The sequence below is a fragment of the Centropristis striata genome, chromosome 16 (assembly GCF_030273125.1).
Source record: "Centropristis striata isolate RG_2023a ecotype Rhode Island chromosome 16, C.striata_1.0, whole genome shotgun sequence".
Taxonomy (NCBI): Eukaryota; Metazoa; Chordata; class Actinopteri; order Perciformes; family Serranidae; genus Centropristis; species Centropristis striata.
The window spans coordinates 34000746-34024272 of record NC_081532.1 but is presented as its reverse complement, the minus strand read 5'-3'; the positions used below and the strand labels follow the sequence as shown (position 1 = coordinate 34024272).

At 37.3% G+C, this 23527-nt stretch overlaps 1 protein-coding gene across 5 annotated transcripts in view; it reads left to right on the top strand.

The window, feature by feature from the left end:
* The window catches only part of ppp2r5eb (protein phosphatase 2, regulatory subunit B', epsilon isoform b), a 73075-nt gene that overhangs the window by 25605 nt on the left and 23943 nt on the right, over window positions 1-23527 (top strand). For all 5 annotated transcript variants that reach the window (XM_059352758.1, XM_059352759.1, XM_059352757.1 and 2 more), the window contains exon 3: window positions 21956-22152. In XM_059352758.1, coding sequence (XP_059208741.1) covers window positions 21956-22152 — 197 coding nt within the window. The remainder of the gene's footprint in view (window positions 1-21955; window positions 22153-23527) is intronic.

Below are 23527 nucleotides of genomic sequence, written 5' to 3'. Positions count from 1 at the left end.
ACACTGACGTGAGCCGCTGTGACGTCTCACGATCGACCACCTCCTATCACAGCCGCTGTGGCATAAATGTGGGAAAAACATGGCAAACCGTTGAGGCCACCGTTAAGAGCCCAGATCTGATTTCAGCAGCAACCCCAGCTAATGTGGGCCAATTTCTCCTGTGGGTGAGAGTATTGTCGGCATTTTCAACCTGAATTAGGTTCCTCTCACGTCTCCGGCTCACGTCCACCTCGTGTAGGAGGGCTGATCTGTCTCTGACCTCTCTGGGCAGCAGGCTTTTAAAAAAAGAGAGGTGCAGAAAATAGACTGAGATGTACAATGCTGCACAGCCCGCCCCTGTCTCCCTCTCTCTCTCTCTCTGTGGCTTCATCTGGTCTGTGTTTGGCCAATGAAGCCCACCGACACGCTGCCTCCGTCTTCCCTCCCCTCCACGTCCTCCCCTCAGGAGAAACCCGATCCACGAGGTGTCTCTTTACATTTTTCCAGCCCCACTCGCTACAAACAAGCCACAAGAAGGAGCGTGGGTCCACTGAACTTCTGTAGTCCACATGTTTGGCTCAAATCAGCTCACACGGCAACGTTCATGACTGTCGTTTTCTGCTGTTGGTGCCTAACAGGGAGAGGAAACCTGATTAAGTGAGTGGAAGAATTCATGAATGTGTGTGTGAGGGGGAGGGCGAGGGGGGGGGGGGGTGCTCACAGCTAGCACAGGAACATTGAGTGTTAAAGTTAGCCTCTGCTGTCAAGGGCTGTCGCTGCTACCGTGTGTGTGTGTGTGTGTGTGTGTCTGTGTGTGTCTGTGTGTGTGTGTGTCTGTGTGTGTGTGAGAGAAATGGAAAGGTAGACTTAAAATGGACTGGGAATGGTAACAGAAGACGAGCGTTTTTACTGGCTGAGAGGAGAGTGGAAAGAGTACTTTTTATATTTATGATTCCATGTGGGAGGAAGGTGTTTGTTTGTATTGACGCATTGATAGATTCTGTGAATGGCTCTCAAACCTGTTCTCAATGGGAACCACTTACAAAGAATCAGCCAGGGATTCATGAAGGAATATGAAGTTTGAAAGTGAAGTTTGTGCCTGCTGAGCTTCCATCTGCTTTGCTGTTCAGTATGTGCCAATACACGAGAATGCAATTGAAACTCACAATTGTTTTCACTTTTTATTGATCAGCATGTTATTTTCTTGATTAATTGTTTTGGCAACAAATTGTCAGGAAAAGAAGGCTGTATCTAATTTCCCAGAGTTCAAAGTGACGTCTTCAATGGTATGTTTTAATCTGAAAAAGCCAGTATTTTACTAGGTTTTATATGACAAAGAAAAGCATTAAAATCTTGAACCCTCTGAACCCTATTGTCGAAATTTGAACTTTCCAACAGTCCTTACAGGGATCATAGGTTATGAAAGTTTTCTGTTATACCAAAACAAAGCTTAAAATGTTGATATTTGTGTCAGAATCTCTTTATTCTACACGTGTCATTTAAAATCAACCATCTGCACTAACCAGATCCTGTTAAAAACATTAAATTCTGCTCCTCAGAGACACTGTGATGCCATGATTGATTCTGCTGAGGTCACGTGACAAATATTCACTGAGAATCTGTTTACATAGAGCCGAGAGGAGAGGACAGGAGCGCCTTTGAAACATGACAATAATTAAATTTGTACTACATGTGGAGCTTTTTTAAACAACATTCACATCAGTTGTGGGCACTTGGAAAAGTGTTTTTTTTAATATAAATTCCATTTTATTTCCAACTTTTTTTTTTTATGATTCGTGTCATTATAACTGTTATTCTGCACAGAAGACATGTTTCTGACTTACATGACTTGTAGCCATGGTTGTGCTGATTCCAAAGAGTTGCTAAACTTGACAGTTTTTATGCTTGTACTGTTACTGTCACACAGTGTGGATATTAGCATGTACTGACAAAATCATGCACATGTGGGCTACTGTGTGTCTCAGCTCCTGTGTTGGGGTGGTGGTGAGAGGACAGGTGCCTTCTGTGTTGTGTAGCTCAGCTCTTGATTCAGCGGGGCTCACGTCAGGTGGAATTCCTGCTATGTGAGTCCTGCGAGCGACCCGGCGCTCTCACCTGGACTCATGAACGCGGCCTTTGTGTGAACCGGCCCAGATGATCATTCCTGCACAGAGCAGCTTTTAGCAGAAGTCCAGAGTTTGAGCCGATCCTCTCGAAACAGCGTCTTACTCAGGGAAATTTCGTAACGTGACAGATCAGCTGTCAGGGGGTTCAAACCTGTGACCCGTCAGTTATGTGACGCGTCTGTCCAGCACAGTGCCAAATGACGCTTCTCTGCCACTGTGGATACTGATGTCTCAGAGTAGATGCAATTTAAATATATAATATATACACTACTGGTCAAAAGTTTTAGAACACACCAACTTTTCCAGAATTTAATTGAAAATGATGCAGTTTAATGTCTCAATGTACTCTGAAATTAATACACATTTGCAACATTTAAAATTCTTTATTGAGCATGATAGTGTTTTGAAAATAAAAAAAGATTCAAAATCACATTTTATGTTGAACTAAAAGACTAAAAAAAGACACAAAATGACCAAAAAAAGACACAAAATGACCAAAAAAAGACACAAAATGACAAAAAAAGACCCCAAAAGACACAAAATGACTTACAAAGACATGAAAAGAATTCAAAAATGGACAAAATAGCCCAAGACTCCATAGAGTTAAGTTGTTAAGCCATTTCTTGTTCCCTGAAAAAAGGCCTACTTGTATAATTCTGAAATGTACATTATCTTTCAGTTTTGGTTAACCTTACCCTTTTTTATTTACCTCTGGCAGTTCACCACTTACCTTTGTACCCTTTCAAGCTGTTCATTTGACTTGAACTGCTTGAATTTCAATAAAAAATGGAAAAATTGGGGTGTTCTAAAACTTTTGACCGGTAGTGTATATTAAATATATATAATAATATTTTTTTTTTACTGAGAGAGATTATGCAACATATTAGGCAATTTATTAAACTAAAATGCCAGTAAGTTTCAGTTTTGCTGATTTTCTCAAGTCAATTGAAACCATCATTCATACAAAATAAGTAACTGGAAGATCCTTTTTTTCCCTAATAATTTCTGCTCATAATTTTCCCTTTAACCTATTATTTGTTACGTCCATGTCGTGTCAGAAAATAGTGAAAAATGCATAAATTTCAAATTAAAATTGCATGCGTTGTCTGCCAAATGACGCTTCTCTGCCACTGTGGATACTGATGTCTCAGAGTAGATGCAATTTAAATATATAATATATATATTAAATATATAGAATAATATTTTTTTTTACTGAGAGAGATTATGCAACATATTAGGCAATTTATTAAACTAAAATGCCAGTAAGTTTCAGTTCTGCAGATTTTTTCAAGTCAATTGAAACCATTATTCCTACAAAATAAGTAACTGAAAGATCCTTTTTTCCCCTAATAATTTCTGCTCATAATTTTCCCTTTAACCTATTATTTCTTACGTCCATGTCGTGTCAGAAAATAGTGAAAAATGCCTGAATTTCAAATTAAAATTGGCATTTTATGGGAGGTGAAAAACAACCAAAAATGATTTATAGGATAACAGAGTTGTTGCATATACATTTTCTTTCAGTTAATGCAACATATTAGGCAATTTATTAAACTAAAATGCCAGTAAGTTTCAGTTTTGCAGATTTTCTCAACTCAATTGAAACCATTATTCATACAAAATAAGTAACTGGAAGATCCTTTTTTCCCCTAATAATTCCTGCTCATAATTTTCCCTTTAACCTATTATTTGTCCATGTCGTGTCAGAAAATTGTGAAAAATGCCTAAATTTCAAATTAAAATTGCATGCTTTGCCTGCCCAAAAGTCCTAAAGCAAAAGATGTAAAACAAAACCAGAAAATAATTCAAATTTTGGAAGCTTTTTTTGGCATTTTATGGAGGGGTGAAAAACAACCAAAAATGATTTATAGGATAACAGACTTGTTGCATATACATTTTCTTTCAGTTAATAATCCACTAATATAGTAACTTCAACACCAGTGATTCAATGCTATTTGCTGACAAAGTGCCATTTCAGCTGTGATTCACTCCATAGTGCTGTAAATGTACATTTTGTTTCCTGAATCAGACAAGCATATAATTCTCAATGATATTAAAATGATGCATCTTCTCATGGAGGCATTTATCCACCAATGCAACCAGCATCATTAGCATTTACAGCTCAGGTAGGAATAGAAACCTCCACACTGGAAATGTTGGTGGTGTTTTTTTAAATTCTGTTTACTCATTCAGCTGCAGATGGAATCTAACCCCTAACCTTGCTGAGTGTTAATACCAGACTCCAGCAACAAAAAGCCAAAGAGTGCTGTTGTTGGTGTGTGAGGGCATTTATTGAAGATGTTTTTGGGTTAAGAGTTACTGATATTAAAAGCACTCCAGGGCAGGTTAAAGGCTGGGTTCACAAGTGTAATCATTCCTCGTCTTTATACTTCATACTCTATCATTAAGAGATCCTCACAGAATACGCTTTATAAACTTTTGAGTACATTTTTGCACAGAAAGAGAACTGTGGATGTGATGCTCTGATGATGCTTCCTGCAGTGTTTGACCTCATTATGAGCTTGCAGGAGTCTTGTTTTGTGGCTCAGTGATAGAGCTGCACAATTTGGAAATTTTGATTGATACGTGATTGTTACATGATTCAGGATATTGGAGGGAAATTTAATTTCCTTACTTCACGTATCAGGCATTTTGACATATTTTGCCTTAACAAACATTGCACCTACCTGTGATTTGCATATTACACTAGTCCAGGGGTGTCAAACTCAAATACACAATGGGCCAAAATTTAAAACTTGAATAAAATCGCGGGCCAACATTGAACAAATAAACCTTTTAATATATCCCAAACATGTTTTGCTTTAACATTAAATATGGAACCAGCAACGCTTATAAACATACAATATATAACTAAATAGTGCAGACGTGCAAAATCAAATTTCAAATAAAAAACACATCAATGTCATTAATTTATTAAATAAAAATTAAATAAAAATCGTATGCCTCTTTTCTATTTGCATCCTTCTGATTTAAATATCAAAATAAAGTTTTTCAACAGGTTAATACATTTATGAATAAAATAACAATAATAAATCTAGTATTAGCGGTAAATGCGCCGTATAATACCGGCGGGTCAGCTTTTATAGTACAATAATAAGATAATTATTTGGTATTGCCTCGCGGGCCAAATAAAATTACACTGCGGGCCAAATTTGGCCCGCGGGCCAGAGTTTTGACACCCCTGCACTAGTCCATGTTGCACTCAGTTAATTGTGCAGCTCTGCTCAGTGAGATATAATTCAGACACTTAGTACCTGTGACACCTGCTCACCTTAACACTGAAGTGAAAGTGACTCTGGCCTCCGTAGATCTGCCATCTGCCCTGTAACCGGGAGCAAAGTTTACCCAGGACGACTGCACGTGTTAATGATTGACAGCAGCCTGGCGCCTTGCAGGGACACTTACATGAGACCTGAGAACATGGAGATAGGGACACGGGGATTCTGTATCTGAACATACATGTTGCAGTTTTTCCATAACACAAATACTGCTTTGCTTTTTCCAGTGCGATCATTCTCGGCTTAACGTGAGCGCTCAGCTGTCAGTGTTGAGTTGCAGGAACATTCTCTGCAGTGGTTTTACAATATTTGTATTTGACTGGTCTGCTATCTACTGCAGTTAAGTTTTTCAACCTGGACATGACATCAAACTCTGTTACAGCATTTAACCTGCATATGTCAGTGGATTTATTGGGCGTAGGGTTGGGCGATGTTTACCTTATTGTCCAAGAAGAAACATGATGGACAATGATATCGTTGTTGGGGATGAGGCTCTTCTTATTGGCTGGTCCTATGAGGTTATTATAGTTTAAACTAATTGAGGGAGAGTTGGGGTATCGTAGAAGATTCTGAATACATGAAACCTCAAATTAGTTTGATTAAATTCTCTCTTACTTTAAATTTGTTTAATATTTTTGTTGAGCGCAAAATTCCTTGCACCAATGATAATCTAATGGTTGCAGCTGGTTGCCAGTAAACATCTTTAACAAGTTTTGTCCCTCAGCTTTTTGGGTGTTGTTCTAGCATTTTCATATATTTGTATGCAGATATTATCACGATAATGATCCGAAATAATGTTGATTGCATATTTTCTTGGGTGACGACATCCAAACAGCCCAACCAACTGTGTGCACCGAAGTCTTTCACAAACATATTAAAGAAGAAGTTACAAATCAAAAGTTGAAAGCAAAAATAAATAAAAATACACTACCAATACGGCTAGCTTGACTTAGTTTGGTCTGACCAGTTGCTAATGGTGGCTAATGTTAGCTCCTTCCACATCTGTCATGGTTCATCTTTGTTTATTGTTTGTTTCCTCTTTGTTTTTAATGATGAAATGGCATGGAAATTGAACATTTCTATCTTTAAACACCAGATAGATCCAAATGTAAATCCAATCCAAACAATCCAATCCCTTTTATTTGTATAGCACATTTAAACAACACAAACGTCTCCAAAGTGCTGTACATAAAATCAACAATAAAACAAACAATTCCATATACCAATCAGCAATAAAAAACAAGTGTATAAATCTAAAATGATGCCATAAATAAAACAATACAATCAAACAGATAAACATAGTAAAATAAAATAAAAGACGTAGTTAAAAGTAGTAAAATAAATAAAAAAATAATCATTCGAAATACAATAGGGACCTCGCAGGTCGTTGCCTGCTCGGGCCCTAATAAATAAAAGACACAGAGGACCACAAAACTCACGCAGTGTTAAAAAGCCAAGGAATAAAAATGGGTCTTGAGACCATCCATCTATAAACTCAAAATATTTCCCATAAAAAGCCTTCATTTGTTCAACAAAACAGCATATTATACCTCTACACTTGCAGCAGGACTCTTGGATTACGCTGTGTGTCTGGCACCAAACACAGCTGTGCTGCAGCAACCATATGTGTGCACATGTGTACATGCATGTGAATGTCAACACAGAGTCATGATCGCCGACCAGTTGGTCGTGTGTCAGCTTCCTGTGGAGATTTGCATCAACAGCTGATGACGGCCATGTTGCTGGGTCACGTCTGTCTTCCTGGTTTTTTTTGAAGACTAAACACAACAGATGTTATGACAGTCAGCGTTTGTCATCTCTTCTCACTGTAATCCTTTATGTAATGTTTAACCCCAGTGGCTTACAGGCCCCAGTAGCGACAGCAGTGACTGCTGGGAAAGCGTTCTCCCCGACAGGAAACATGACGCACACTTTCTGTTCATGCAGATGCTTCATATGTGTGATTTTTAGTTTGTTGTTGGCTGAAATGTACACATTCTCAGGCTGCAAAAAAATCCCCAAGAGGTAAAAAAAAAAACCTATGAAGATAGGGAATCAGATAAACTAGTGTTGAGGTTTGATCGACTTTCTGCATTAATAATTACTAAAGTAAATTAAATCTCGTCAGCTGAGATCTGTTACCACTACTTGTTTTTGTCTGTGGTTGTGTGCAGAGAACGTGTAATCTAAAAGCCGGGTTTTAGTTTGGACATTTGTCTAAATAAATAAAGACATGATAAAGGAAAACAACAATAGATAAAATGTTCATATACATTCATTAAAAACTTAATTATAGAGGTTTGCAAGGTAACCAAAATGCTTAGCATGTTGCTTGTATAAGTGCTAATGTCACATGTAGAAAAATGTCACTATTTATTATTCTAATTTAACTAATGGATTCTTGGTAATGATATGTTTATATGACCTTTTTGAAGCAGAAAAGCTCACCAGGGTCAGATGATTCATGTTAGCCATGGCTTGAAACGCTTATGAAACACTTTATCCATAGCATGTTATTTTAACCTGTTTATTTATTTTTTGCTTTGTTCCTGACAAAAAAACCCCACAAACTAACCAACTGAATAAGATAATTTGCAACTAAATTACTTAATAAACCAATAAATAACTTGAAAAATATACAAATAAAGAAATCAATAAATAGATAACTTAATAACTAACTAAATGCGTAACTAAATCAATAAATGAGTCGGATATGAAGGTATTTGGGTTCCAGGTTCATTTGAACTTCTGTTCCTTACAGGCATAATCGGTAGTTTCCTGGAAGGAATATCTTAATCTTTTAAATCAATGCTTTACTTTTATATACACTACTGGTCAAAAGTTTTAGAACACACCAACTTTTCCAGAATTTAATTGAAAATGATGCAGTTTAATGTCTCAGTCTACTCAGAAATGAATGCACATTTAAAATTCTTTATTGAGCATGAGTGTTTTGAAAATAAAAAAAAGATTCAAAATCACTTTTTATGTTGAACTAAAGGACTAAAAAAAGACACAAAATTACCAAAAAAAAGACACAAAATGACAAAAAAAAGACACCAAAAGACACAAAATGACTTACAAAGACATGAAAATAATTCAAAAATGGACAAAATAGCCCAAGACTCCATAGAGTTAAGTTGTTAACCCATTTCTTGTTCCCTGAAAAAGGCCTACTTGTATAATTCTGAAATGTACATTATTTTTCAGTTTTGGTTAAGCTTACCTTTTTTTATTTACCTCTGGCAGTTCACCACTTACCTTTGTACCCTTTCAAGCTGTTCATTTGACTTGAACTGCTTGAATTTCAATAAAAAATGGAAAAATTGGGGTGTTCTAAAACTTTTGACCGGTAGTGTATTTATTAGCGACTCCTATTTATAGAGACTCAAACATACAGAATATAAAGTTTATTCTACCAACACTTCTGCGTTTAGAGTTGAGAAAGTGACATTTCCTCCACTGATGAGGCGTCCTCAATCCATTACTACTCCAGTGACAAACAACAGCACACGGTTGGCTGTTCTGCAGCTGAAGCCGGTTGCAGCAACTTTCTCTGAGTAAATAAGGTTAATTAGAAGCCACCAGCAGCGAGCGGAGCAAAGGTCACACCCACAGCGTCTCCACATTCCTTCGATAGCCCTGCACGTCTTCCTGATTGTTTGTTTTACTGAGCTCAGTCCACCTGAACCTCCACTGTTTAAACCAGGGGTCTCAAACTCAAATTACCTGGGGGCCGCTGGAGGCAGTATCAAAATGACCAAAAAAAGACACAAAATTACAGAAAAAGACAAAATGACTGAAAAAACACTACATTACGTTAAAAAGACACAAAATGACCAAAAAAAATACACAAAGTGACAGAAAAAAACTAAATTACTTAAAAAAGACACACAATTACCAAAAAAGACACAAAATTATTAAAAAAAAGACAAAATTATTTAAAAATGACAAAATTACCCCAAAAAAGTAATAAAAGGGACCTTCCACACACAACACAGTAAAGTGTCATTCATATAAAACTCACATTAAACTTTCATATCAAGGTGGGGGCCACAAAATATCGTGACGAGGGCCGCAATTGGCCCGCGGGCCGCGAGTTTGAGACCCATGGTTTAAACCTTTATGGGGCTGAACGCTGCCAGTGTGTGTACATACATAATATCCTACACTTCGACCTTCAGGCAGAGGGGTTGAGTCACCTGCTGAGTCCATCAGTTGGACTCTCTCCTGCCGTAACTCAAGCCCTCCCTTCGCCTGGTCACACACACACACACACACCACACACACACACTGCTTTTATAGACAAGGGGGCTTTCCCCTTTACCCTGAGTGTGTGTGGACCGTTCTTAAAGAGTGCGTCGCCTGGTCATCTTACACCTTCCTCGACTCGAATCTCTGCAGCGCTGTGTGTAGAGCGCTATAACCTAAGAATAGAGAGGCACAGCAGTCAAGTACTTTCCAATAATAAATAAGAAAGTCACTTTTCTTTTTTTTTTAAACACACTTTATTGTTTTTTAACACATTAACAATACAAAACACAGAAACAGAACCCCCCCACCCCATCCCGACAGACAGCACATGCTATACAAAGTTAGGCAAAAAATAAATAAATACAGTTCTAGTTTGTCTCCAGTCCGCAATAGGCACTCATGATCGCCAGTCAGAAAACCGTCTACCCATCAACAGCAGATTTTTCAGATCTGCAGGTATATAATCAAGAAAGGGTGTCCAAACAATTAAAAACAATTCGTCCTTACCCTTTACAACAGCTTGTAATCTTTCATGAGGGAGGATATCAAAGATCTCCCTGTAAAGTCACTTTTTTACCCATCACTGTGTGTGTCAGTGGCTACAGCCAACAAATTTCACAGGAATCATTACCTAAAGTGTCAAAATATTTATAAATTGTAAATTTTAAGGCTGTTGGAATGACTTTCCAAGTAAAATATAAATTAAATACTGAACAAATCAATTCTAATCGAATGCTGAAGGTACTAAAATATAATCAATTAATTTGAATAAAATAAGCCAGCAGCACACAACATTTTGTGATTTGATGTCCTCTGCAATTAGGTGTAAAAAAATGTGCATTAGTGGGCAATTGGGCAAAATGAGTTGAAAAATATCAGAAAATCAAATAATGGCATAAAAATCTGTCAAATTAATGTAATTTTACTGTAAATGGTCAGATTGAAATATTTCTAATGCAACTTTTCCAAGACCTATTTGACCTACTTTTCACCTCCCCCAAATCTTTTGCATTTTGAGCTTTAATGCCACACAAGCAGCAGATTTATATATTTTGGAGAGCATCCAGTCGTGGCTGGCTACCTGCACAAACTGCACCATTTGTCAAGATTTTACCAGCGTTTGGCTGAATGCACCACAATATATGAGCCATGAGAAGTGATGAAGAATGGGACGTATGGCCCCGTGACAAGCGGAGTCATTGTCTGTGAGATTTAAAATCATTTTGTCAGATACCTTTGCAGTCTCTTGACTAAGGCTTCCTTTTTAGAGAACTCCAAAAGACTGAGATATTGTCCTCATTTGTTGCATCTGTTCACTTCTAATCTCTTCCAAACTTATTTATCAAACCTACCTGCAATATCTTACTATACAGCATCAACTTGAGTCCATGCACACGTTTTGTCAGTTTATTTCATCCATAAAATTACTTTCTAATCTGTACAAAGTGACATTTAAAAAATCATTATGTCTGTGTTATTTTCAGTGTTGCAGTAGTTGCATTAGTGCATTTTTGGAGTAGTTCTGCTCTCACTTTTAATGACTGGAGCGACCATGTGAGCTCCTTGAAGTCTGTAAACACTGCCAAATCATGGCTGGCTACGAAAATAATCAGTTAAATTAAAATCTTTCTTTAAAAGAGATGCGTATTTGTGCAAGCTGCTAAATCCTGACCCTGTGTTCAATAGGTTGATGCTGTTATGTAATTAGCCTAACTTAAAGGAGTTCCTGCGGTGAGCCAGCCGACTGCTCTCTCTCCCTCGTGCTGTGAGTCGTTAAGCTTTTTTCCACCATTAATTAAGCAGCAGCGACTTCTCTCTTCCTCTGCCAAGGGAGCCCAGATGAGAGTCTCTTCCAAAGCTGAGAAACAGAACAGAACAGGCAGGAAGGAAGGAGAAAACCAGGAGAAAACCAGGGTGAGGCTGAAGCCAGAGCAGGGCATCAGTGTTTCCACTGGCTGCACTCGTAAAGCATCTTAGAATAGTCGCGTTGATATGAGACCGCTTCGCTTTTATCATTCTCAGAACTGGTGTCAACAATCATCCTGCATCAAAATCTGCACCACTACAAGCTTTTATATAGTAAAGGACACTTTTTATCAGCAGCAGACTAGCAGGTGCAGTTTTAGCCTGTTGAAGGCATTGGCAATATGTTATGTGGTATAATAAACCTGGTCTCACAGAAATCCGTGAAATAGCCACGGATTTCGCTTAACTCAAAATCCGTGGAATAGCCACGGAATCGCTCAAATTTCCGTGAAACTGACACGGATTTCGCTACAATGCAAGTTAATGACAGTCATATCCCGTGGCTATTCCAACATACAAAGTGATTATGTACATTCACTGAGTGAATATTTAGAAAATAAAACATATATTTCTTGCTAGAAATGTGATCAAAATCCATTTTTATGCAGAAACAAAGTCAAAATATACATTTTTTCACTAAAAATGAGAGAACTGTCCGCCATGTTTTTTGTTCTGACTGCCGGGACCTTGAAAGTCACGTGACTTGGAACAAACCAATAGGAACAAATATCCATGGAATAGCCACGGGATATGACTGTCTTTAACTTGCATTGTAGCGAAATCCCTGTCAGTTTCACGGAAATTTGAGCGATTCCGTGGCTATTCCACGGATTTTGAGTTAAGCGAAATCCGTGGCTATTTCACGGATTTCTGTGAGACCTGGTTCGGTATAATATGTGTTTGCCCCATAAACCCCCCACATCTGCCACAGTTTCATCTGAGAGTTGTGTTTGAGTGGCAAGTTTTCTATGTCCCGCAACCTCTCTCAGCTTTTGTTTAACAAAATGTCGAGAATCTAAACAGCCTTTCCCGTACTTAAAAACACGTACATCTTTTGAATTCAAGGGCCTCTCTTCTACTGAACTCAGACTAGCCATAATGCCTTGACAACCTTTTTTGGCAGAAACAAAATTAAAGTAAACAAAACAGTCTGGATTAGTTGAGTGAGATGCAAAAGTATGCTGTCTCTATGACTGTGGGAGCTCCTGGTGCTGTTCGTCTGAGACAGATGAATAAATTGGCTAAACAAAACTGCAATTTTTTTATATATATATAGTTTGCCTGTGAAGGAACAAGTTAAGTCATGTGATATACTCAGAACTGAGACTGGTTGATTGCTATCTTGCTGACACATCAAACATATGCAAAATCGCATAAAATAACCAAATTGATGTTTTTGTTTTGCATCCTGTTGGAACCGGAATATCCTGAGTGACTGTCCTGTCTGATATCTGAATCCAATTTGATCTTTTACTGAAATCTACAAATCATCCTTTGGATATAGTCATTGTGGTTTAAAGTCATTGCTCAGTTGTGTCCACAGGTTGTGAATCACAATGAGAGAAGGAAAAGAACATATCAAACGTATGAATTCAGCTACAGATAATTTAATTTGTGCAGAAATGAACAGTGGAAATGTCTTGCGCGTCTGAACTACCGGTACTTTGATTATCAGAAAAGATCAGGAAATAGCATTGCATTAAAAATACAAACAGAATTCCCCCTTTGAATCACATCATTATTTAGTCTGAATATTAATAGGCATATATTTTTGCAACCATTCTTTAGTCCCTGTTTGTTTCTTCCACTGGTGCAAAACCTTTTCACAGCTAAAAAACAAAGATTTTATGCTGTCTGAATGAAGTCTAGTTATTCCCCACAAACCGACTGTTTTACTTTTGCAGGAACAACAGAATAAATTTCTCCTGGATGCGTTTTTTTTTAATAAAGAAGCTCTTTAAACTAATCTTTGACATCCAAATCAACTGCAGCCAAAGAATCTTTAACATTAACCAACATAAACATTTCTTTCATGTAGTTTAAATTGTAACGGATGACTCTTCTTCTCCACCTGACACACTTAATGGTGAACCCTCCACTTCACTGGCCACACTGACTTCTTGTAGCTGTTGCTGCTTTGATATAACCATAAATAATCCTGAACATGACGGCTGGCGGATGCACAGAGCAGATCAGCCGCTGCCAAACACTTATTTCAGCCCTGATTCCGTCCGCTGCCCACAGTGCTGTGTGCTGGATTAAAAAAGATCACATTTGTACCAGCTAAATGGATTTGGGGATAAAGATGGACGGTAAAAGTAAATGCCCTGAATGATATGGGCACTTTTAAACATGAAAGAGCTTTAGTTTCAGTCTTATGACAAATTTGTCTGGTCAGTGCTTTCATTTACAGAGATCATCTGAATTTTTCATGAATTAAACATGCCTGAACTCCAAACCACCGTTTCTGGTTTATGTAGCTTGGCAAGTAAGCAGGCTTAATTTTAATGGGGGTTATTCTAGTTTATCATGTTTTTAATATATTGCAGTTTAGTTTTGAATAGACTGAATAACTTGTTTGTTTCTCTCATGGTTGTGTCTGATTATTTTGGAGGCTTTGGAATCATTTTTCAGTCCTTTGCAGTGATGTGCAGCATTTTTGTGATTTGGAAGAAGCTGGTTGCTGTCAGCATTTTGGGTAAATGTATTCCCATTATGCTTTTATGCCTGGTTCTTGGTATAAGCATGAACAAGTGGCAGTAACACCAGGTCAGGTTTTATGATATTTTGAGGTTTGACATTATGCTGCAGAGCTGAGCGTATGACCATGTTCCAAACCTGGACAGAAATGTATATAAAATGCTTCTCTTTGAATGTTTAACTTCCCAATGAGTTATAAAACACTCTTTTTGAGTGCCTTTCTCTCCAAGCCCCCCCTCACAAAAGAGTGCAGTCTGCTCTGATTGGTGTGAGAGAAAATATGGTGTACCTTTTGCAATTGTAGTTGTGGATCCCTGGGTGGAGATACATCCCTTAAAAAAACTGACTGTATTGTCTTATTTCACAGTTTGTGCATTGGTCGGCACCCCAGAGGCCCAAATGTCTGTGAACAAACACTGGAAAAAGTCTGTTTTTTAAAATATATCCCCTTTGAGTTTTAGATTTTGAGGATTTACTGCAGAATATCTGGGCTGCTGGTCAGACAAAACATGAAATTCTGTAGATATCACTTTTGGTTGTGGGTATTTGTGTGATGTTCCATCCAATTGTGGTTGGTGTGCATGCCTCAAAACTGCAACATCCACGGTTCGATTCCCGTCCGGGGGACCTGTGTCATACCTGAAAATGTGAAAATGTATCAATGATCATGTGTGTGTGTGTGTGTGTGTGTGTGTGTTAACACTTCCACTCCAGGGTTCTTCCTTGGTGATGTGTATTAAGGGTTGTTTCTGGGTTATTCTAGGCTGCAGACACGCACACACACACACACACACACACACACACACACACACACACACACACGTTCTCTTATATAGAGCCACACACACTTTCATGCACACTCTCTCTCTCCTCCACATTCACACTGGTACTCTCTCGCCCTCCTCCGAGCCCATTCACTGTGCTCTCTCTGTGTCTCTGTAGAGGGATTACAGTGTCCTGTGTGATTATCTGTCTATTAATAGCTTCCTTTAAGGCCGTTCACATGCTCCTATAGCGGCAGAGCTGCAGGATCCCGAGGCCCCGGGCTCCGTAACACAAGCCGACCCTGAATCCTGCAGCCAGTAATTACAGTAATGAACTACAGCGTACTGTGTACACTACTGTATTCACTCACAAGGCCCTGCACGCACTCGCTGTTGACGACAACACAAAACAAGCCTCCACATACACACTGCACTGAAATGAAAAGGACCATATAGATGCATTATTGCAAATATTAATAATCTGGGTACGGTTCTGCAGATTTGTATAATTGCACTTAACCCTTTGATGCACAACATGGGTCTAAAGTGACCCGGCTGAGTTTTTAATTTTCTATAACTTTACAATAAATTAATTTCATCATTCAGTATTCCAGGTTTTCCTAAATCAATTTGTTTTTCATCATCATACATCCTAATATTTTGTTTTCATTTCTTACTTTCTGAATAAAAACCCTTTTTGTATCACTACTCTTCCAATGCACAACATGGGTCAAAAATTGCATTATGGGGTATTGTGTGTATAATTTTAAGGAAAAATGAATTTAATCAATTTTTTTGGAATAAGGCTGAAACATAAAAAAAATGTGGAAAATGTGAAGTGCTGTGAAAACCTACCAGATGCACTGTATGTGTGACAAAATTATATATAAACATGTTAAATATATGAAATATATGAGTGTGGAAAGTAACTATTTGAAACAAATTACTATTATTATAGTATTAGGCCATTTAATTTTAAATCAAATTTGGATGAATGAGTCATTTTTGACTCATGTTGTGCATTAGAAGGGTTAAGTGTGCACAAAACCTTTTTTGTATGATTTTTTTTAACGACATTATAAGACAATGTTACACTTAAGACGTCCATGATCTGCTGTGGTTTGTCTTGACAAGAAACTGCATTTACTCTCCAAATGATCTTATCTAGATGTTTTCCAAAGATCTTAACATTCATTTGAGCCATCTTAAGGCTTTTTATTAGCTTCAAACAGACCCACACTGACAGAGGGCCACCACTGGCAGATAAAATGTTCCCAAGTGGGTTTATTTGAGGAAAAACTTGCCTCAAAGTATTTTTTTAATCATCATGCGCTCCCAAATTCGTCAGTGTGCTTAACCTGCTTTTCAGTCACGTTCTTTGTCAAGATTTCCTGAATAAATATGAGCCCAAAACATTTCACAGCCCACCTTCACACCAGGCCTACATCAGATTACATGTAGATTTATGAATATTTTTTATATCGTTCAATGTATATCTTCTTTATTTTTCTGCTCTCACTCTTGATTATTCTTTTTATCCACCCCAGTCTTTAGCCCGGCCCGTAGAGCATGCCACCCTGCATGTCATTTCTGATAAATGTACACACACACACACACACACACACCTTTTTATGTCCACACTACAGGAAAGAATGCATTTACTCCTGTTTACATACCTTTGCAGTATAATGTGGTCTGAAAAAACAACAAGGTAGTTTAAATAATCTTGAGCTGATTTGCTTTCTTCTTTTTTGCTGCATTTTGTTTTCCAGCTGACAGTGTGGACATAGTACCTGATATAAATACTTCAGTCTCACTCTCTGTACAACAAACGGCTCGTACTATTTACGTTAGTATGTGGATGATAATATGAAAGCATTCATTCATTGCATTACAGTACGGTAGGCCTGAACTATATAGAGGAAAACAAATATCACTTTATTTCTGACTAAATACATCCCAATTCTAAAAAAGTTGTGCTGTGAGGTAAAACGTAAAATAGGATGTATCAAATTCAGATTTACAAAATCAATGTTTATCAGGAGAGCATTAGATATCTTGTCTTTACTGTATTCAAGTGTATTTAGGTAGCTAAAAAGGCAACTTTTATAATCTGGGACGTTAACTGATATCAAAATATTTACAAAAGGAGATTTTTGAGTAACATGGATCTAAAGACTCAGTGGGTAAATGTAAATGATTAAACAGCTAAATCAGAAAACAGAACCAGAAAATTCCATCACTTAACTGTGACTGTTCAACCCTATCTAAAAGCAAACATCAGATTTTGATTCATCGTTAAAATAAAAGAATGATCACAGCAGCTTTAATACTTGTTTTTGGTTTTTCTTCTGCTCTTATCCAGGGCAACTTAAAAAAGATGGAGGTAGAAAGACTGTGAATATTTTTGCTCAAGGACATGTAGACTTTGCAGCCACCTTAATATTCTGGTCAGCACTCTTTTTTTAGGTATTTGGAGCACTGAGTGATCATATCACATGCAGGGCAAAGAGGAAGTTGTTTGATCTTGTTGGCAGGTTAGCAGTAAGGTACTCCCCGCTGCAGATTGTAGATTACCTTTCATCCTGTTAGAATATGATATGAAAACTCAGGCTGAAATGAAAAATCTGCCTTAAAGATAGCTGAGTTAAAGGCATGTGCTGTGGTACATAACTGGGCATTGTGTGACCAGCATTGAGCTCTTCCATCTCCCCCAGTGTGAGGAGGATCTGGGATTAAAGAGCCTGCAGCAGGACTCCTGCCAGTCAATCAGGGGTTTGGGTTTGTTTGTGACTGGCCTGGTTGGACTCGGCCTCAATGAGCCGAGCTGAAGCAGGAGGCCAGCAGGTCGTGAGTAACTAGAGGCATTTGGATCAAAACATGTTCAGAATAATCAATTTAAATGTGCTCGATGAGATCTGCAGAGAGTTGTTTCCCAGGACAGGAAGCTGCACTTTGTGTTTGAATTCAGCTGGTCAGAAGGAATAGCTAAACTCTTGTGTAGTGGCAAGCATAAATCTTAATTCTAAAGCCACTCAATTTATTAGCAGAATGCAGGTACAGCTGGCTCGACTCGTATGTTACTGTTCCTTAATTACTCACAAACCACCGGAGTCAGGTCGTATAGTTTCCTTGGTTTATTGAACTTTGCAGAATCCAGGTATTCCATTAATACAAGTCAATCCAAGCTTCTCTTGGTTTTCCACAATGGTCCACAAACATCAGGAAATAACTGAAACATCTAAAAAACACCGTAACATCTGGAATGACGGTCAAAAAACCTTTTTTCTCTATACCTATTAGCACTCTGCTAATCCACGCTTTTACCTTCTTACCAAAACCTTCAGAACAACAATGCGCATGTGCAGCGCCTACTTCAGGTGCTGTGGTAAATTTCAGCTACACAATAAAAGGCAATAATGTCATAACAAAAACCAAACCCAATATAAACAAGCTGTAATCTACAGTAAAAAACAAAACTGTCTTAAACATAATATTGGCTCCTGCAGAGAGTTGTTTTCCAGGACAGGAAGCTGCACTTTGTGTTTGAATTCAGCTGGTCAGAAGGAATAGATAAACTCTTGGAATCCTCTTCCTCTGACCACTCAATTTAATATATTAACCCTTTGATGCACAACATATGGACAACACTTCTAAAGTATAACATGGGTCAAAAATGACTCATTTATCCAAATCTGTATTAAAATTAAATTACTTAATACTATAATAATAGTAATTTGTTTCAAATAGTTACTTTCTACACTCATATATTTCATATATTTAACGTGTTTATGTATCATTTTGTCACACACACAGTGTATCTTGAAGGTATTAACAGAGCTTCACTTTTTCCACATTTTTTTTATGTTTCAGCCTTATTCCAAAATGGATTAAATTCATTTTTCCTTAAAATTATACACACAATACCCCCATAATTAAATTTTTGACCCATGTTGTGCTTTAGAAGCATAGTGATACAAAAAGGGTTTTTATTCAAAAAGTAAGAAATGAAAAACAAAAAATTAGGATGTATGATGATGAAAAACAAATTGATTGAGGAAAACCTGGAATACTGACTGATGAAATTAATTTATTGCGAAGATATAGAAAATTAAAAAACTCAGTCGGGTCACTTTAGACCCATGTTGTGCATCAAAGGGTTAAAAAGGCCGATTCAAGGCACTAAACTGGCCTGCAAAATCTTTTAAAGTTTAATGAAAAAATCCCGAATGCATCAGCAAGTCTCACCTCTTTCTCTGACGTGATGTTGATCCAAAATGAACCTTTTATGAATTCTTGATTTTACACATTTCTTTCTGCATGTCTTGACTTCACAAAGGTTCATTTTGAAGTTGAGAAACCTTGATAACGAGACACACAGGGCACAAATAATATTTGTCTGACAACTCAAATTGTAACCTGCTACGAGTTAATGAATGAGAACAGTGCTAATGAGCATTAGCTTCTCTTTCTGGCTTCAGGCCTTCTCGCTAAACTTTCAGGCCAAGGGCAGAAAGGTGAAGACACGCAGGTAAAGCCTTGCATGTAAATATAGTGTCTTCTATTTCAGTTTATTGGGTCTGACAGTCTTTCTCTTATCGGAATTAGTGATTTCTTCAGATGTTTCAAAGCCTCTAAACCAGGTTGTTAATGTATTTATTTGTATGCTTCCCTGCTGCGCTGCAGAAAATATGTCTCTTTGATGAACTTAATTGAGTTGATGGATTACTTTTGTAATTCCTGTGCAGGTTAGATTGCATTATTTTTCTTTAAAAAAAAAAAAGCCAAATTTCTCTCAATTAAGTCCTGAAAATGTCTTATAACCAACAAAATTTAACATGGTCAATATCTGCAGACACAGTAAAAGCTCAGGGGATTTTCCATTTCCTATTGATCTACCAACTATTTTCTCCATTTTTCAATTTATTTGGTCTTAAAGTGTAAAATTGCTTTAATGTCATTTCTCTATATTGGAATTAGTAATTTCTTCAGATGTTTCAATGCCTCAAAACACTTTTTGCACAATATTTGATACTACACTTTCCTGCTACACTTCAGAAAATGTCTGTCCATTTCCTTTTATTGATCTGATTGAACTATGAAAGTGAACTGTGTGTCATTTGTTAAAAAACTAAATAAAAAAGGCAAATTTTCTCAAAATTACATCCTGAAAATGGTCTTATAACAAACACAATGTAACTGTATTGATATCTGCAGCTCAGAGGAAATCTGCAATCATGCAAAAATCTTCAGCTAACATATATTGGCATTATCCATTGATCTACCAGCTTTTTGCTGCATTAATCAATCAATCATTTGGTCTAAAAAGTGTTAGAAAACTGAATCCTTGAGCTTCGGATAATGTCTGTAAACTAATGGCTCCACTAATTGCTCTGCTTGTTATGAAGAGGCGAAAAAGTAATTTCAGTGTTGCACTCAAAGTTTCTCAGTCATTGATATGCAGTTTGTGACTCAACATGAAGTGCAGCAGAATTCAAAATGACAAACGAGCACTTTGAAGTGTAATTTGGGAGCACACTTGAGACACACACACACACACACACACACACACACACACACACACACACACAGCTACTGGTGTGCTGCCTTCGGAGCAGCTTATCTCTTACATAATAATGGCCCAGTCCTGCTGGGACGCCAACATCAGGTCTGGCGATCGGGGAAGAGCGTTGTGCGTCTCCCTGCTGGTGTGAACTCTGTGTGACCCTCCGCCGTGTCTCTCACTGTGGGATCACAATGAAGACACCTGCCGACTTGTTCCGCCTGTACATCCATACGCTTTGTGACAGCTCAACCTCTGAAACACTTGGCTGCTGGATAATGAGGCTGCCGTGCTCATCCTCCCTGTACGGAGAGGTTTTTGCAGAAAAGATGAATAAGTAAAGAGCTAATGTGGAGCAGGAAGCTGCCTTTTTTTCACCAGAGGCGAGCGTTTGTAGCTTCCTCTGTTTTCACTGGCAAACATTTTAGTTGAGATCCATACATAAATGCCCTTTGCTTAACTCGCAGTTTTGAAAGTCGTAGTGTGCAGGATCTTTTTTATATCTATATAAATATATATTATACTATATATATTTTATATCTATTTTCTTGCCAACAGTTGCACCTTGCTGCTGCTGGATGTGTGAAACAAATCAAATCAAAACAAGTTAATTTCTTACAAACAACCAGACCTGACCAAAGTGAACAATAAAATTGCATTAATTAAAAATAACATTTCATTTTTGTGGCAGCTAATGCAAATGCATGATTGTCCTCTCAAAACATCTTCAACACTAATTAATTATTGTCTTCTAAACTGGGAAATAAGTTTCTTTAACTCGATATTGGACTGTGCAAAAAGTCTTTATTTTTGGAGAATTGCATTAAATATTTTATTATATTTCTAGGAGTTTACAATGGATGGATGGATGAATGTTTTTTATAATAATTTTATATTAACTGGAGATTTTTTTCACGAATTTGATTAATACAATCAAGTTGAAAATGAACCCTTAATTTAGATGTTTTTTTATTGATGCTGTCTTATTTTTTTGTATTGATTTATCTACAGATTATTTTCTCTAAATCTTTTAGTCTATAAAATTGTCACAAAATGGTAAATTTATCCACCAAATCTCCCAGAGCCAAGGTTGGTGTTTCGAATAGCTGACCCAAAATGATAAAAGTTTAAATAAGAAATTAAAGAAGGTATCAATGGAGCAGGGAAAAAAATATTGTTAGTGCAAACAGCTGAAACGGCTTTGGTTTTTCATTTGTTGTGTCTGTTTTTGATCTGAAGATTTAGCCCGGTGCTTAACAACAAAAAGGAGTAAATATATGAATAAAGAGAGACAGAAAGTAAAAAATGTATATAGTCGTGTCACATGTCTCTGTTCTTTACTTTAAGCCTGATTTCGTGTTTGGTGTTTCTGCTCTCTGACCTCTGCAGCAGTCAGAAACATTTATTTCTGCACCAATTTAACTGTTCTCTCCTTTCTTTCTTCCTCTCTCTTTCTGTGTCCAGACGTGCCAGCGCCGGAGCAGCCGGAGCTGTTCCTGAAGAAGCTGCAGCAGTGCTGTACTGTCTTTGACTTCATGGACACGCTGTCGGACCTCAAGATGAAGGAGTACAAGCGCTCCACGCTCAACGAGCTGGTGGACTACGTGACCGTCAGCCGGGGCTACCTGACAGAGCAGGCCTACCCCGAGGTCGTCAAAATGGTGAGGAAGGACTAATGATACATACACAAAGTACTCGCACACATTAGAAGTCTTTATACATGGAGCCAAAGGTGTCTCAGTAAGGTTTTATTTCAGCAAGAAAGAGCCATGCAAACATCAAAATAATTCCTTAATTCAGTTTAACCCTTTGATGCACAACATGGGTCTAAAGTGACCCAGTGACAGAGGTTTTATGTTCTATATCTTTGCAATTAATTATTTTCATTATCATTCAGTATTCCAGGTTTTCCTCAATTAGTTTGTTTTTGATCATCATACATCCTAATTTTACGTTTTCCTTTATTCATATTTTAATAAAATCCCTTTTTGTGTCAATACTGTTCTAATGCACAACATGGGTCAAAGATGGCACATATCCATTTTTTAGCTAAGTAGTTTGCTAAGCTAACTACTTAGCTAACTTCTTTGCTAGGTAGTTTGCCAAGTAGCTTGTTAAGCTAACTACTAAGCTAACTTCTTGGCTAAGTAGTTAGCTTAGCAAGCTACTTAGCCAAGTAGTTAGCTATGTAATAATACAGAACCGTTTTTTTCTTCATAAAGTATGAGAGTAAAAATGTAAATAATGATCTGTTGTTATCAAAAACAAGATATTTAAAGAATACTTGGAATATTCAATCATAAAATAAGTTGATATCAAAAGATAGAGCACAGAAACACACAGCAAGCATTAAATGACATGAAGGGAATGAATGAGGGTCATTTTGGATCCATGTTGTGCATCAAAGGGTTAAAAATGGGATTATATGCTCTGGTCACATCATACCACAAACAAGCTGACCAATCAAGGCAGCAGAAGACCAGCAACAGCAAAAAATCACTGTTATAAATGGAGTCTGGTGGCTTTGAAGAGATGATGGAAGGATATAATGGCTTCAGATCCTCCTTTGTAAAATTAAAGATGAAGTTGGCAGGAGACTCCTCTGCAAACAGTGTTTGACCAATGGCAGTTGGGTCACAAACTTTCTTATTTTACAGATAAACATTTGAGGCACAAAATAGGCAATGCAATTACAAAATCTTGATTCATATTTGATCTCAATGCCTCGTTTGACGGTTGGACCGCAGTTCGTGAGCATTAATTCATTTTTTTATTTTTTATTAAAGTATTTATTTAATTTTTAATTTTTCAACATATAATACAAACAGTTACAAACAGCCGAGACAGACACCAAAAACAGACAGGGAAAAAAAATAAAATAAAAATAAATAAATAAATAAAATAAAATAAAATAAAAATAATAATAATAATAACAATAATAAAATAAAATAAAATAAAAAAAAAAAAAAAAAAAAAACCCAGGCAGTCAACCCAAAACGAGGACAACAACATATGCTTACTGTGACAATTCCTTAA